General features: G+C 38.8%; 1 protein-coding gene across 1 annotated transcript in view; it reads right to left on the bottom strand.

Annotated features, from left to right (window-relative positions):
• Positions 1–13,182: 13,182 nt before the first annotated feature.
• MAP10 (microtubule-associated protein 10) overlaps positions 13,183–14,812 on the bottom strand; it is a 1,861-nt gene continuing 231 nt past the window's right edge. The window contains exon 2 of the mRNA XM_009891162.1: positions 13,183–14,801. Coding sequence (XP_009889464.1) covers positions 13,183–14,801 — 1,619 coding nt within the window. The remainder of the gene's footprint in view (positions 14,802–14,812) is intronic.

The following is a 14,812-nucleotide window of genomic DNA, read 5'->3' as shown; positions in this document are numbered from 1 at the left end:
ATTTCCAGCCTACACAGAAATGCAATTTCTACTTAGTGGAAACTCAACTTCTATACTGACTCATGTAAATACGTACTTCTCTTCAGAGCATCTTGAACTGCTTGTCTTGTTAGTGTAGTTTTGGAACAGTTAAGTTATCCTGTTAAGGCAAAGTTGTTCAGGGATTTGAATGAGTCTGACCATACTGCTATGGCTTAATGCTATCATTATTAAGTTTCTGTGTGTTCTGGTGGGTCTACCTTAACAGTGAGTAAAGATGAGTAAGGAACATAAAGGATTTCTTTACTCTCACTTTAAAGCCTTTTTTTTTTTTTTTGGCTATTCAACTGCACTTTGATCTATTTGAGTTTTGGTTGCTTATAGACATAAGCCACTGAGGTATGTTGTGTTCCCTTACTCATCATTTGTTTTTCTGGACAGACTGTCTTCACTACTGATTACCTGCACGTTGCCTGACTGTTTTCCTTTTGAAATCCAAGAGGAAAAATGCTGTAACGAATAATCACATAAACATCCTGTAAGCGCTTGGAAGTTAACAAGGAAATGAGTAATAGCCAGCATGGATTTGTCAAGAACAAATTCTATCAGACTAATCCATTTTTTCTATGACTGTGTAACAGGCTGTTTGGATAGGGGAGAATCAATAAATGTCATGTGTCCTGATGTTAGGATTCTCCAACATTCCTGCAGATAAGCTGGGGAACATGCTCTGGATGTGAAATTTCTCATGTGGCTGGTTTTGTATTCTCAGTGCGTAGTTCTCCATGGGTCACTGTCCACATGGAAATAAGTAGTAGTGAAACATTGTAAAGGTCTGTTATCACTCTGGGCATACTCATTATTTTCCTTAACAGCTAACTGATAGAAAAGGAAGGATGTGTATTACACTCACAGATAACAGTAAACAGGGAGAGACTGAAGGTGTGTGAGGTAGTTCTTCCTGTCTGCTAGGTCCTAGGGAAGCTTCCACTGGAGTGACTGTGTATGGCTCAGAGTACTGTATTTCAAGGAAGATGTGTATGGCTATAACTGGAAAGCAACATGAATGACCAATCGCTTATGAGGGAAGGCTGAAAGACCTTTGGTTGCTTAGTCCAGAGAAGAACCAAGAAGAAAGGCAAGCCTTAAGTACACAGAAAGCTCCTTTTTAAACAGGAAACTATTCTCTTTGTCTGTGGTGTATAAGATAGGAAATAATGGACTTATATTGTATCAGGCTTGACACTGGGAAAAACTTCTAACATTCAGGGTAATTAAGCACTGGAACATGTTGCCTGGGGAAGATGCATAATCTCTCTTACTGTTTTTTTTTTTAAAATGAGCTAGACAAAAATCTGTCAGGACTGATGTAGTTACAAGTTGATTTTTGCCTAAGGGCAAGGGGATGGGTGAGATAAGTCTTGAGTCCTTCAAGCACTATCGTCTCTAGTTCTGTATGTCACTGCTGAATTCAGCACTTCCATATTCATGTCTAAAAGCTGGCTGGATACATAGGGAGCCTGAGTTTTCACTCAGACCTCTCCCCTGTGCTTTTCTCTAATCTAGAAAATGAAGCCCAGAAGGACTAGATCTAATTATGTTCTAGTTTAGAGCCACAGGTATTAGGGAGGTAAGAGATAAAGAACAGAAGCTTGGGTGAGAAATGTCTTGCCTTCCCAATGATGTCCTGCCAAGCGTACTAAGTTCAGTCTTGTTATGCTCCCAAATGGCCCATCTATGATTACATTAGCACAAAGTATCACCATCTGAGAGGAGTTCATATGCAGAATTCATTGAATTAAAATTTAAGGCAATAAATGAGGGCTTATAATGTATTGGCAACATTATCAGTAGCAATATTGCCAGCATATTAGTGACTATGATGGATTGACTACTGGGGAATTCATTAAATTTACAAGAGTCTCCCCAAATGATTCCACTGGCTAAATTGCTAATTGCTGCCCTTGGGAGCACTTTGGCCATTTAGTTTCCAAGCAGAGCTTACTCTGAGAACAGGATTACGCTACTGATGTTTGCTTGAATTTAGGAATAGAATCAATTTGTGTTAGGGTTTTTCAACATTGAGAATAGTTTCTGTTTGTACAAAGCTTGCTGCCCTATGAAACACAGGGCCTGTGAGAAATAATTTTATGAGTGAAAAATACATTACTTAATACAAAGTGCTCAAAAAAGATAAATATAAACAATAAAAAATATTGTACTTGCGCAATGAAGCTTAATCTAAAGGCTGTGATGCTTTGGTTATGTGCAGTGATTTCTGTTTGCTCAGTCACCTTTGCTAAAAGAGGAAAACTTTAAAATAAATGTCTAGAAATCCTCTACTTTCCTTCTTAAACTGATGGATACTTTAAGGTTAATGGTTAATGTTGCAAAGTCAAGTGTATCCGCACAGTGAATGTGCCCTGGAGAAATTCTCCAGAGATTAAGACTGTAGCTGTCTTCAGCAGTGTGGGATTGTGGAATTGTTCATGAATGAATTGAAAGTACAGTGGGTCACAATCTGGATTTAATTTTCTTATTTGTAAATTCTGATTCTGGTTTAGACAACTGGAGGTTGGTTGAAGCAGAACAGACTTTCTCCAGGTGCTGCGATTGTGTCACAAATTGGTTTCTTGACTACAAAATTGAGATCTGTAATATCTTTCATGGGTCAGTAGCTGCAGAGTCAATTTCTTTAATGGAACTAGAACTATAACTCATCTGTAATGTAAAAAGATGAAACACTTTTGGATGAGGTGACTGATTTTTTTTTTTGACAGACCCACAGTGTTTTATACTAAATATTAAAGAAAGCCATCATAGCAATAATAGTTATCAGTGGCCAAGAGAGGAAGGGCTTGTTCATCTAGTGCTGGTAGGCTGGTTTTCTTCTGGGACCCAAAGACCACCACCTGAATCACTGTCTGATAGTAAGGTGAGCATTGAGGTAGGAGAGAAGTTTTCTTGCACTTCTGAGTTCTGTTTCACAGCTCCAGGTAAACCTGAACACAGTTTCAGTGCTAGCTGGCATACCCTCATTGTTAGAATAAAGTTTTTCAGTTGGGCTTTTATCTTGCACAAGATGCAATCCTGGGAAGTGATTGACTCATCTATTGTATTGCCCTGTTCTCAGTAAATTGCAGTGGGATTCCCAATTTACCTGCCATATGGCTAGTTCTTCTTAAAAATCCAACTGCATAAGCAATTTGTGCCCAAGAACACGAGAAGGGAGCACATTACTTACAAAGTATGTAATCGAGCAGTGGGATCCAACCCATTAACTGAGAGACATCCTTCTCTTTATTTGGACAGTTTACTGGCTCTGGGGTTTCAAGTGGGAGCTGTCACTTACACTTTTTGATAATAAAACTTAATTGAAATTTCATTCCTGTACCAGCAAGTGCCAGGTCACCAGATGGTTCCTAATTGTTATGTCCACATATTCTATGTTGGATTGCAGCAACATTGTTTGTGCTAATGTTACTGGGACAATTGGTATATGTAGTTTGCAAATATTTAATATACATACCTTATTGTTTAAATAATGTAAAAAGAATTGCTTCAGTTTTTATTAAGCAGTGTAAAGTAATAAACTTCCATAGCGACTCTTAAATTTGGGATTTTTTGCTGTTGTTTTGTTTCCTAAAACATCAATAAGACCCTAACAGCTTTTTAACCACAATAAACTAGTGGGTCCTTATTAAAAAAATCAGAATTTCTGAGATTGTAAAATCTGTGATCCAGTCAGGGAGTAATTCAAGTCACACTGTCTCATCATATCAGTACGTGCAATGTAAGTAACACTTATCCTCAGACAAAAGCCTTCCAGGATGTGGGATAGGATACTTAAATTGGGAAGTTAGAGTAGGAGACGTTAACAGGACAAACAAATGGAGAAAATCTGCCAACCATTGCAGGTTTATGAAAGGCAAGAAAGGATACATACTGGGAGGATGTGCATCAACACACTTCATACTTCTCAAACTCTTGCCCAGGACCTTTTGGGCCAGAAAATACACTCACTGCACTGGGCTTAGAAAAAGCATGTGTCGTGAGCTCGCTCATGGCAGCGGAGCAGACTATCCATGGCAGAAAGGGAGGATGATCACCGAAGCCCGTTAAAGTTGCGGGCATGGGTTGGACCCTGCTTCCCTGCCTGCCTGTGTCCTTGGAGGTCTTTTCCCTTCTGGTCATGTATATGAAGAATTGGTAGCTTGGCCTTTTCCTGGTAGCTGCTTCTGTGACTGCATGTGGGCTAATGAAGCAGTAGGAGGTAAAGTTGTTGGAGAGGATTATTGTAAGAGCTGGGATGTGGCCTGCTCTGAGTAAATGGCGAGAGGCAGCTTTCATGCAGAAATGCACATAACTATTTAGGTCTCTTCAGGAGTAACAAGCGTGATACTGAATGACAGAACCAGCTGCCTACTTAGACATAGGAACTGAGGACAATCACAAAGACAGCTTTTGGAAAATAGAGTGTAATAATAGATGATATGGTGCCTGACACATTTCCTGACCACTTGCAGGACTGGGGACGGGAGGTTTCCTAGCTGATGCATTTGAGCAACTCATTTGCATCAAGAGACATTTTTGCACTTACCCTCCAGATGTGCCTGAAAATCTTGTTGATGTTCCCCAACAGCTGTCAGGAAGATCATGAAAAAGGAGAGAATAGTTAATCCCTGTCCCCACTGGTGGCTTTATAGCAATTTCTAAACTCCAAGTGGCAGGGCTTTCCTCTTTGCTTCTTCTGTTCTTTTTGCTTTACTCTGTTGTCTTTAATTGGGGTGGCGAAGGGTGTTTGGTGGTGTGTGTGTTTCTATGTGTACTGCTTGTTTTTAACTGTTTGTCCAGAACAACTCCCAAACTGTAAAGAAAGAGAAAAGATCAGGAAGTTGTGGTGTTTTTGTGCAGGGATGGGCTATTCCCCATTTTAAGAGTCCAACCCGAGATGTCATTTCTGATATATAAGTAATTTTTATCCAGATTGTCTTAAAAGACAAACTTTCCTTGTGCAGCCAGGAGGTAATTGAGAGACCAGCTGAGATCCTTAAGTTAATCAGGGGAGAAGCAAATGAAACTAGGGTCCCTCCAAGAGGGACTCATCCCTAAAACTTACTCCCTCCTTCCTGTTCTTGTGTGTCTTCATTTTAATGTCCTGCAGGTCAAAATGCAATGCCTGTGGTGCTGTTCTAGAAAGACATACTTTCTTTGACCTGGAATGCAGGGAGCAAACTCCTGTTGTTAGTATTGCATCAGTACAGCTTTACTCTGCTTTATGCTGTACATCTGATCCATAACTTTGGTATTTACTCCAGTTGCGGAACTGTCGGCAGGCCTGTGTGAGATGGCTCCAGTAAAAGCAGGACTGCTGGGATCTACACTATTGCTAAACTCAAACCAAAACAAAATGCTTATCTTCACAGTTCATCCTATTGAGATCAGATGTAGAAGTAATAAATACAGTGAAGGAAGCTGTTCTCAAATTATTTGGGATGTTAAGTGGAATGGGTAAGTGCTTAGAAATATTTCTGAAATTGTTTCTGTAAACATTCCTTGAATAGCTTTCCTGTGCCTAGGTTTGGTGTGTGTTTAAGACGGACATTTTCTAGAAAATTAGTTTTTGTCTTCCCTTTAGTTTGTCAGAAATCTCATCGAGGCTGGGGAAACAAAATTTCATTTCCATTTTAAGACTTCAAAATAAGCAAATAAAGTTTCAGGGGAACATCTGGAAATAGCCCCCAACTTGACACCAAACTTCTCTAAGTTTTCCCATGACTCATTGTTCTGGACATACAAATGTGATGCCAGCAGCAGACAAGGGATGTTTCTCTGGCTGACTCCTGTACTGCTATAAGGTTTGAAAAAACAGAAAGCAAATTTCAATTAGGACTCTATTCAATTAATGCTTTCCTCGACGCAGCCTTTGACTGTATCATCCCAAACTAAATTCGCAGAACATCTGTGTAATCTGAAAGAATTTAATCAACAGCTAAAAATTTGGAAAAAGGATGCAATTAAAAAGTGGTTTTGTAACAGTGATATAAAAACAAGGAAGCAGTGGGTTAGCGAATCTGCTGCTCTTATTGAATATGAACCAAATTTCCTGTTGATAAAGTTTTGATAATGGTGAATCCAATATTTTGTCATTAAAAATGGGTATATAGGAAATGTACTGAAGTACCTTGCTTTCGGGTTCTTGCCTTTCTCTTGAAGGACTTGGAACAACATGCTTGTTTTGAAGAAATCCTATGCATCTATTCTACTTCACAAATAAAACTGCACAATGTTTGGAGGGCTGTAAAGTAGCATTACAGGAGCAGTAGGAGATGAGAGACCTGCAACAATCAAAAGGCTGTTAACTGTGTTTCAGAAGAGTACAGCAATGGCTATGAATCAGAAACCAGATTTTCTTAAATACAGTAATTCTATTGCTGAGTCTTGTTAGAGTTATGGATAAGAAAATTAAAACCACATCCCATGGTATATCAGAGCTTCCCTTATATTTTGTTCTAGGTTAGAAGGTTTGAGCATGTTTTCTGAAGAGCTTCCTTCACTACAAATGCCATTAAATTTTGATCAGCATTATCATTAGCATGGTCATATCCCAGTGTTGACACCAGCAGTCAAGAGTAAGTAGATCAAATGTTGAGGACTGCAATGTAGAGAAGGTCAGACCATGATCTGGTGGTTTCTCTCTTAAATTATATGTCTGGCGTGTTCCTATGGACAAGAACTCTGAGCAATGCAGCTACCCGCAGGCAGAAAAAGCAGGACTGAGATGAAGGAAGGAAACACAGGTGTACAGCATTTTCCAGATTTTTGTTAATTTTTTTTTTTTTTTTTGAGAATGGAAAAAGTTAGAGTTACATAGAAATGAGCACAGAGTAGGCAACTAAGGTGTGTGGAAGCGGGATGGGGATAAACCATGAAGAGCCCAGCAGACAATGGGCAAAGCTTCAGTTTGGTATCAAAGATGAGAACAAGCCAGCAAAGGTGTCTGAGAAATGTCTGGAGATTTTTTGAATGGTAAGTAGGGCAAGCTGAGTTCTAGACATGGCATGAAATATGTGATGAGGAGAAGCTGAAACAGGCAAGGCATCAAGGTGAAAGGCACAACAGGGAGTTAGGGGTGGAGGGGAGATGTCCCTGAAATAAAGTTCTGGAGATACTGTGAGGAATAACTGGCACAACTGTGTGGCAGCATTGAAATGTAGGGGACAGTCAAAGGTTATGTACTTTTAGTACATAAGCATAAGGGACAGGAAAAATACTGAATCTGCCAGTAGTTAAAGACAAGAGAAGAAGAGCTGGAATTTCCTTGACACCAAGGGAGTTTCTTTCAATCATGATATCACTAAACTTTCCAAATGGCTCTGAAAATATTTGTTGAAGCATGACTTATCTTCTTTCAAAAACATTTTCGCATTCCAAGAGATAATACTGTTAGAGGCCTCTGTTAGAGCCATTCTGCAGCCTTTTTTTGAGGTGACTAATTCCCATGGAATTTTAGGGGATTTGACCATGTAAATACCTTTACTTCCTTTTGAAAACCTGCTACCTCCTGCTAATGGATACATAGAGAACCAAATTCTTAGCTGATTTAACTCAGATACTGCAATGTATGAAGGAAATCCACTAGACTATCACCCAAAATATTTGAAAAATGTCTGTGATTAGAATAAATATATATAATAGACATCTGAAGTTTTTTTACTTAACATTTTAGGTTTGGGTTTGGTTTTTTATTAACTGTACCTGAATCAATCTTTAAACGTTAATTTAGTTAGGAGTAATGTGTATCTCAGATGTTATTTAAACATTTCGTCTACCAAGCCATGTTATTTTAAAAAATTGGTAAGTGTATCACTTGCAGAGGTCTCTGTAGAACTGAAGATTAATACTGTTTTCTTCAGTGTAAGACATTCAAATTCATCCTCTAGAAACCAATAGAGAACACTGATTACCCTTCTGGGAAAATGCAAGCAATTCCATAAAGTCAGGGGAGGTTTACATTACAATTGTCATCTAAAATTCAGACAAGTGAAATCATAAAAGCCAAAACAAAAATGGTTTAATACAGGTGAATGTCAATGCCAAACAAGAAAAAGGCAGTGAAGCTGCAGCTCATCTGGGTGACTTCAACATAACAGAACTGCATACATACAAGGAATTTAAAATGAGGGAAGAATCTGAATGTGAACAAAACTGAAATTAAAAAGTATACTGACTAAAAGGGAGGATGGAAAATGCAAGCAGCTAGCTGGTAGCAAACGTTAGCTGTAGCAGATGTGATTACCATTAGCTCTAAATGCATGTTAAATTAAAGCCAGCATCTGTTCCCACAGAGATGGCCTCAGTCATTTTAAAAGAAAGGTTAGTTTGGAAATCCAAACTTTAGAAAAGGATTAAAGGCAGGGTTTGGGAGAGGTAGAGAAACCTGATGTCTGATAACCACGGGCAAATGTTCACAGTCCTGGATGGTCATTCTGCAGCTCTGAATGAGCGGTGGTACATTTCACGGGAGCTGGTGAAGATCCTGCATGTAGAAGTCAACAAAACCTTTGAAGGATGTAAATGTAAGATTCAATGATCTGACTTCTTTCTAGACAATCAAAGCTGAGCAAGCAGTAAAGTAAGATGCTGGTGACAAATCCAGAGAAAAGGAAAGCAAAGTCCCAAAGACTTCGAAATAATGACTAGCATTTAACTCCGAGCAGCAGTTACACAAAGAGAAACAAAATGATTATAATAGCAGGCATCAGAAAATACTGGGACCTAGAAAAATGAAAGTAGTAAGAATGAGTAACTCAGTCAAAAAATTCAATCACACAGTTACCAAGGTTGGATGTAATTTCAGAAAACTGAGGAAAAGGACTTCCAAAATGATGAAGGGATTACAAATTGTAAAATAGGTGGTAGGAACTGTCATCAGAGAAATCACAAACAGAAAAGAAACTGTGTCATCTAATCAGAGTGCTGAAAGCTCAGGAATAAAAAATGAAGTGGAGGAAACATGCCTGGCTGCGACTTCTTAAGAATGTTCCTAGCCACTGACTGAGTAGTAAGACTGATCAGAACTACTTAACAGCAGGAAATCGTTACAGTAGCAGAGGTAAAGTGACCAAAACTGTCATGATTTGGTATCCTGCTCTTCCCATCGCACCAGCAGTTACATCGTGTTGGCTATCTAAATTTATTTTAATAAATAGTATGCTGAAATAACCGTTTAAAAGAGTCATATCAAACTTGTTTTAGGGCTGTAAATTCTGAAAAGAATTAATGTGTATATCTAAGAGTTTATTTCTCGGTTTGGGACTTGTGGTGAAACATTCAGTTCAATTTTATTTGAGCTGATTTAACCACCCTTATCTTAAGCAATAAAACTATGGTTTTGAACACCCATCTACCTTATTTCTAGAAAATCCTACAGATTTAAAGCAAAGATCAGTTGCTAAAGTATCAAGTCAAAAGTAAGAAGCTAGATGGCTTTGTTTAGTGAGGATCTATAATAAACTTAGGTAATTACTTCTCGCAATTTAATTTCACTGTTGTAAAGTTTAAAGTGTAACTAACAACAATGTAAAACTGGAAGTAACTATAGTTTACTTCTTAATAGCGTGGAGCAAAGAAATTTTTAGAGTTAATGAGTCAGTGAGACCAAAACAAAACCTACAGCAAATTCAGTCAAAATACAATCAGATATGACATCTCGAGGGCTACGGGCAATTAGGAAATAGGGAGCTTTTCGTAAATATTTTGGTTCTGTGACACTTTGCATTGTGACTAGCCATTGGCTCTGTCAAGCACGTAACAAATCTGTAAGCGAGACTGCATGTTTATCAGGATTGCTCAACCTTCAGTAACAATTGAAAGCTCTTACAAGCAGATGGCTGGGGGACTGTAAGAAACCATTTTGGGTTTACATCAGTCTCCCTGTGGATAAGGGCCCACACTGGAATGAGTACTAATTAATAATCTTACCAGGAGCTCTGACAAAGAACAATGGATTGAATGCATGTGAAAAAATTAGCTATTCTGAGCTATATCTATTAGCTGAATTTTGAAATCAGGCGTTTCCTGTGTAGTGGGACAAGATTTGATTCTTCATCTATCTTCTCTTTTTCTAGTCTGTGAAGCAGTCCTTAGGGAACAGTTTTAGTTGAGATGTTTCTAGGAAAGTAGTTTTCCCAGTTTCCCTGCGTTGGCTTTCTTAGGACTGAATCAGAAAAGTAGTGCAGAGCTACCAGAGAGAGTACCGACGCGTCGCCTGCTACTTCACCTGGACACGCCAGCTCTACCACTATGGTTCTACTTCTCGGGATGCTTATGGGTTATCTGAAAAACAGGCAGGTATTCTTAAGTAGCTATGCTACTTTTGGGAAGGCTGTGCAAGAACTGCGGGGGATATGCTACTATTATTTGCTTCTCCCAGCATATTGCCATGTCTCCTGCACAAACATAATCTATGCAATTTAGCCCTTACAATTTAGAAATGATGTCTTTATGAAAAATGGCTGTAATACTTCCATTAAAGTAGAGAAATCTCTTATTAAACCTTTGACGTTAACAACTTGATCACAGGGGTACGGGATGCAAGTTATAATGACAAAATTGGCTAGCTAGTATAATGCAGTTGAGTGTAGATTATTACAGGATTTGTACAAAAGGGAATTTGTTGCTGAAATTTTTTTTTCATATTTTATACTGATAGTAAGTATCTCTGTTCTGCTATATGTCTGGGTTGACATATAGAATCTTCTTGTCATTAGCAGGTATTTCTTGCCAATGTATTGGTTTTCAATGATAAATCAGTGACATGAAGTTATTTCACATTTTTGTTGATAGAGAGTTGCTGTTTGACTATAAAGTAAAATTTAACTTACTCTCACAACAACATAGATATCTGAAAATATTATTATCCAGATAGCAGAAACTATGTTAACCTCTCCTCAACTACCTTGAGTCTATATTTGAACAGACAAAACCAAACTAAAACACGTAAGCATGATGCTGATGTTCTGTTCCTGTGTAATGTCTCCTATTGTCTTTAGTATGCATTTTCTGTCATTTTCATCATTCTCCTGATAAAATTATAAACACTATTACACAACAAACATTAGAAATGTTATCCCAAATAAAATTAGCTGAAAAGAGATTAGTTTCATTATTTAAACAAAAGAAATATTGTTTCTACCGTATTTGCATCTGGAAATTGAAAAGTGAAGATGGGATAGGGGATAGAAAAAGGAGTGAGAATTTGCTCTTGAGTTTCAACCCATTTGGGGTTGAAAATAAACTTTATTTTTAAAATAAACTTTTCTTAAGTAATGATCTTCAAATCATGGACTCTTAATGTTAGCAACTTATTTAAATAGCTGCACAGTAAAAATGGTTGAGCACTATTGTATTTTAATGACAGTTTTGCCCATGAGAACTGCAAGATCTTATTCCATCAATAAAATCAGAATTACTGCCATGTATAAATGACAGTCTCAATCCATGCGTATCAAAGAAGTCCATGGCATTAGAAGAAAAAAGAAAACAATATAGTTTGGTCTGGAACTGGAGCTGATGAAACAGAGGCACCCTAAATAACATTTAAGAATTGCTCTGGCCAGAGATTGCTTTGATACATGGGTCATTTTGGCTGCTTACCTTTAGATTTAAAATTAGTAGTGGTGTTCTCAGAAGTCAACACCAGATACTTGAATAAACCTCACAGATGTTAGTACTTTAAACAGAAGACGTACTCTCATTCTTACAAAATAAACACATAGTAGAATGGAAATAAAAAAAAAAAATCCCTCCAAGATGTTAAAGTGTAAACACGGGCTCTTGCAGTAAGTGCACAGAGAACTACAGTGAGAAATGAAAAAGTCAGGGAAATAAGTCAGATTGTAAATTATAAGGAAAGGAGGAGTTGGTAAGTCAAGTCTTTCATTTAATCCTGAGGATAAATGCCCTAAATTATGAGATAGTTAGGAATGTAAAGCTGGCAAAGGAAACAAACTACCCAAAGAGAATGGAAGGAGGGGGGAGACGGGATGGGACACGACACAAGACAGACCTAAAAACTAAGGCAGGAATTTTGAGCTCTCTTCAGATTCAAGTCAAAGAACATCTCTGAAATTTCTAACAGGGATATGGACTCTAAAAAAACTCAGTAGTTAAACTAAAGAAAAAACATTAAGTTCAGTGATCAAACTGGAAATCATAAAAACCAAACCAGAAATCAAAAGCGAACATCAGATGGTAGTTCAACCATTGTAACAGAAATGTGGGAGGGAGTAGTTCAACCAACGGAACAGAAAAGCAGACATGGCAAATTCTTCATTATCTCAAATCCTTAAATCATGATGTAATACACTTGTTGGCTGCGAGTTTCTGGACTGTGGGTGCTGACCCCCACACTTTCCCCAGTGTCAGAGAATGCAATCAGGGAGTTGTGAAGCGTTGAATATTTACTGCACTCTTCCCTACTCTTTGCACACCCTTAGTCTTCAAGGTCAAGTAACTTCCATCAACCTCTCAAATCTCTCACAGATTATATAGATTTACTGTCACCAATAATTCTGAAACGATTTTATAATAAATTGTGGAAATCTGACTTAAATGAGAAACTTCAACCTAAGAAACTCTAAAAGGGCTCATCTATTTCTGGTCACTGTATTTACTGATAGAACAGTGAAACAGATACATCATGATACAGATCAGCTGATAACAGTCTGTGCTGTTACTGGCTGTGACTGTATGTTTTAAGTAACTTATTTGTAATAATAATGAAGCATAGAACTATTTTCATGAGGAATAAAATTTTAATGTTCAGTTAGGAATGTATTTTGTACTTGGCTGTTTCTGTAGTAGGTTATTACTTCTACCCTGGACAAGTTTTGTGGATACTGACTGCATTTGGTGCTTCTGTCTTCATTTCTGCTTTTGACAATGAGTTAAGCTCCTTGTGCTGTTTGGATTATTTTGGTGTTAAGATACTGACACTGAAGTCATGCTGTAGGTACCACTTAAGAGCCATTGGTTAGAGATTCAAACAGTCATTTATTTTAAAAACCTCTTACATAATTCACCAATGTATGAAATGTGCATGATAAAGTCTTAAGTTAACTTTTGTATATTGCAGCTAAATTAAATAGGCCTTACAAAGTTTAAATATTGTATCTTAATCCAGACAGTGAAAACTTGTAATTACATTGTGTATCCCGGAAGCTTGTTTATTACAAGTTCACTGATGTCTTTGTATTGATTAGGAACACAGAGTTTTCCCAGAAAATCATCCTCTTTGTCTGAAATACTGTTTTCCAGGACACTAAGTTGAAGATCAGACATATTAGATGGCAAGTAAGAGCTAAACTCAGTTATGGACTGGCTTTTTCCTGCAGAGGTCTGCCCCTCTCCTATATTCAGATCAGTATCAGAGCTAACTTGTTTGCTTCTCTGTGTAGATACTTGTTTAATATGCTGATCAACGCTGTTCTCTTCCTTACTGATCTGTTGAGCTTCCTGTTCTTCATCTAATAACAATGCCTCCATTTGAGCAAGGTTAAGTGAATCAATAGATTCACCACTAGTTCTCTTGCTGGTTTTTAAATTACTGTTTCTCTTCAAAGACTGGACTGGAGATGAAGCTGAAGGAACTGGCAGAAGATCTGAAATACTTTCAGCTCTTTGATTTGTCTTTGAAATTCTGGACCTGCTCGATTCCGGCTCTGTATCTGACGAACCTCGCTCTGGGCTTTCAAGCTGCAGAGGTTCAGGACTGCTGTCAAGAGCTTCCAAGTCTCTGCCCGTAAACTCAGCGCTGGTGAAATCTTCTGAATAAACTGTGTTGTTCTCAGGACTACCAACAAAGTCATCAGAGTATATGAATTCAGAGTTGCTTTCAACACTCCTGCTGGGGCTTGGTTTATGATCGCTTACAACAGACGCATCATCATGCTCTGTAGTTTTACGATGGATTAAGTGTATTGCTTCCTCATTACTTGCCTTTGCATTAGCATCTGATGGGAAAGCTGCTGGGAGTTGGGCTTTCGCATACTTTTCCTTGTGAGCAGATTTAAGTACAGGTTCATCCACTAAGGGGTCTGTAGTGACTTTGCATGAACGTTCCTTGCTTGCTATTTCATCATTCTTCAATGGTCTTGCAGTAGCCTGTTCCTGCAGGTCAGGGGACACATCTCCAGTCACAGAAATGCACTCTGAGAGCACACTGTTTTGTAATGAAGTCCCAACAGTTTTCTTAAACTGATTATTCTGCTTTGAACTGTCTCCCTTGATACAATGCCTGTAAGAAACCACATGCTGTTCTCCAGCATTTTTGAGCAGCTTTCTTTTGGATAAAGGGCTTCTCTCCTTCAGCATCTCCATTTGCTTTTTTCTGTACTGCTCTCTCCTTTCATGAATTATCAGCTTATCGGGGTTGGTCTGCTGCAGCCGTAGCCTCAGCGTATTTGTCAGCCCATACAACAGTTTCCTTCTGGGAGGTCTGTTTTTGTTAGTTTTGCAGTTCCTTTCAGACCCTGTCTCTCCCTGGGGTACAGCTTTCTTAGGTCCTCTCCCAGCCTGAGAAAACGCTGGTGAGGTGGCCTCTTGCTGGCCTTGCTTGACTCGAGGGCTGGCAGCTCCACTCCTCCCACCAGGCCCCACAGGTGCCTCTGCAGGCTTGAGGGCAGAGGAGCGGCTGGGGGCCTGCGAGACCGTGCCACCGCTCCCCGGGGCCTGGTAGAGCCAGGCCAGATGGGGGTGGACAGCAGCAGGCGCAGTGCCGCCGGTGAGCACCGACAGCTCTGCCAGCAAAGCACTGAGCACTGGCAGCGGG

This window comes from Charadrius vociferus, unplaced genomic scaffold (assembly GCF_000708025.1).
Source record: "Charadrius vociferus isolate BGI_N301 unplaced genomic scaffold, ASM70802v2 scaffold78, whole genome shotgun sequence".
Classification (NCBI taxonomy): Eukaryota; Metazoa; Chordata; class Aves; order Charadriiformes; family Charadriidae; genus Charadrius; species Charadrius vociferus.
The sequence above is the reverse complement of the archived record's forward strand: the minus strand, read 5'-3'. Positions and strand labels throughout refer to the sequence as shown.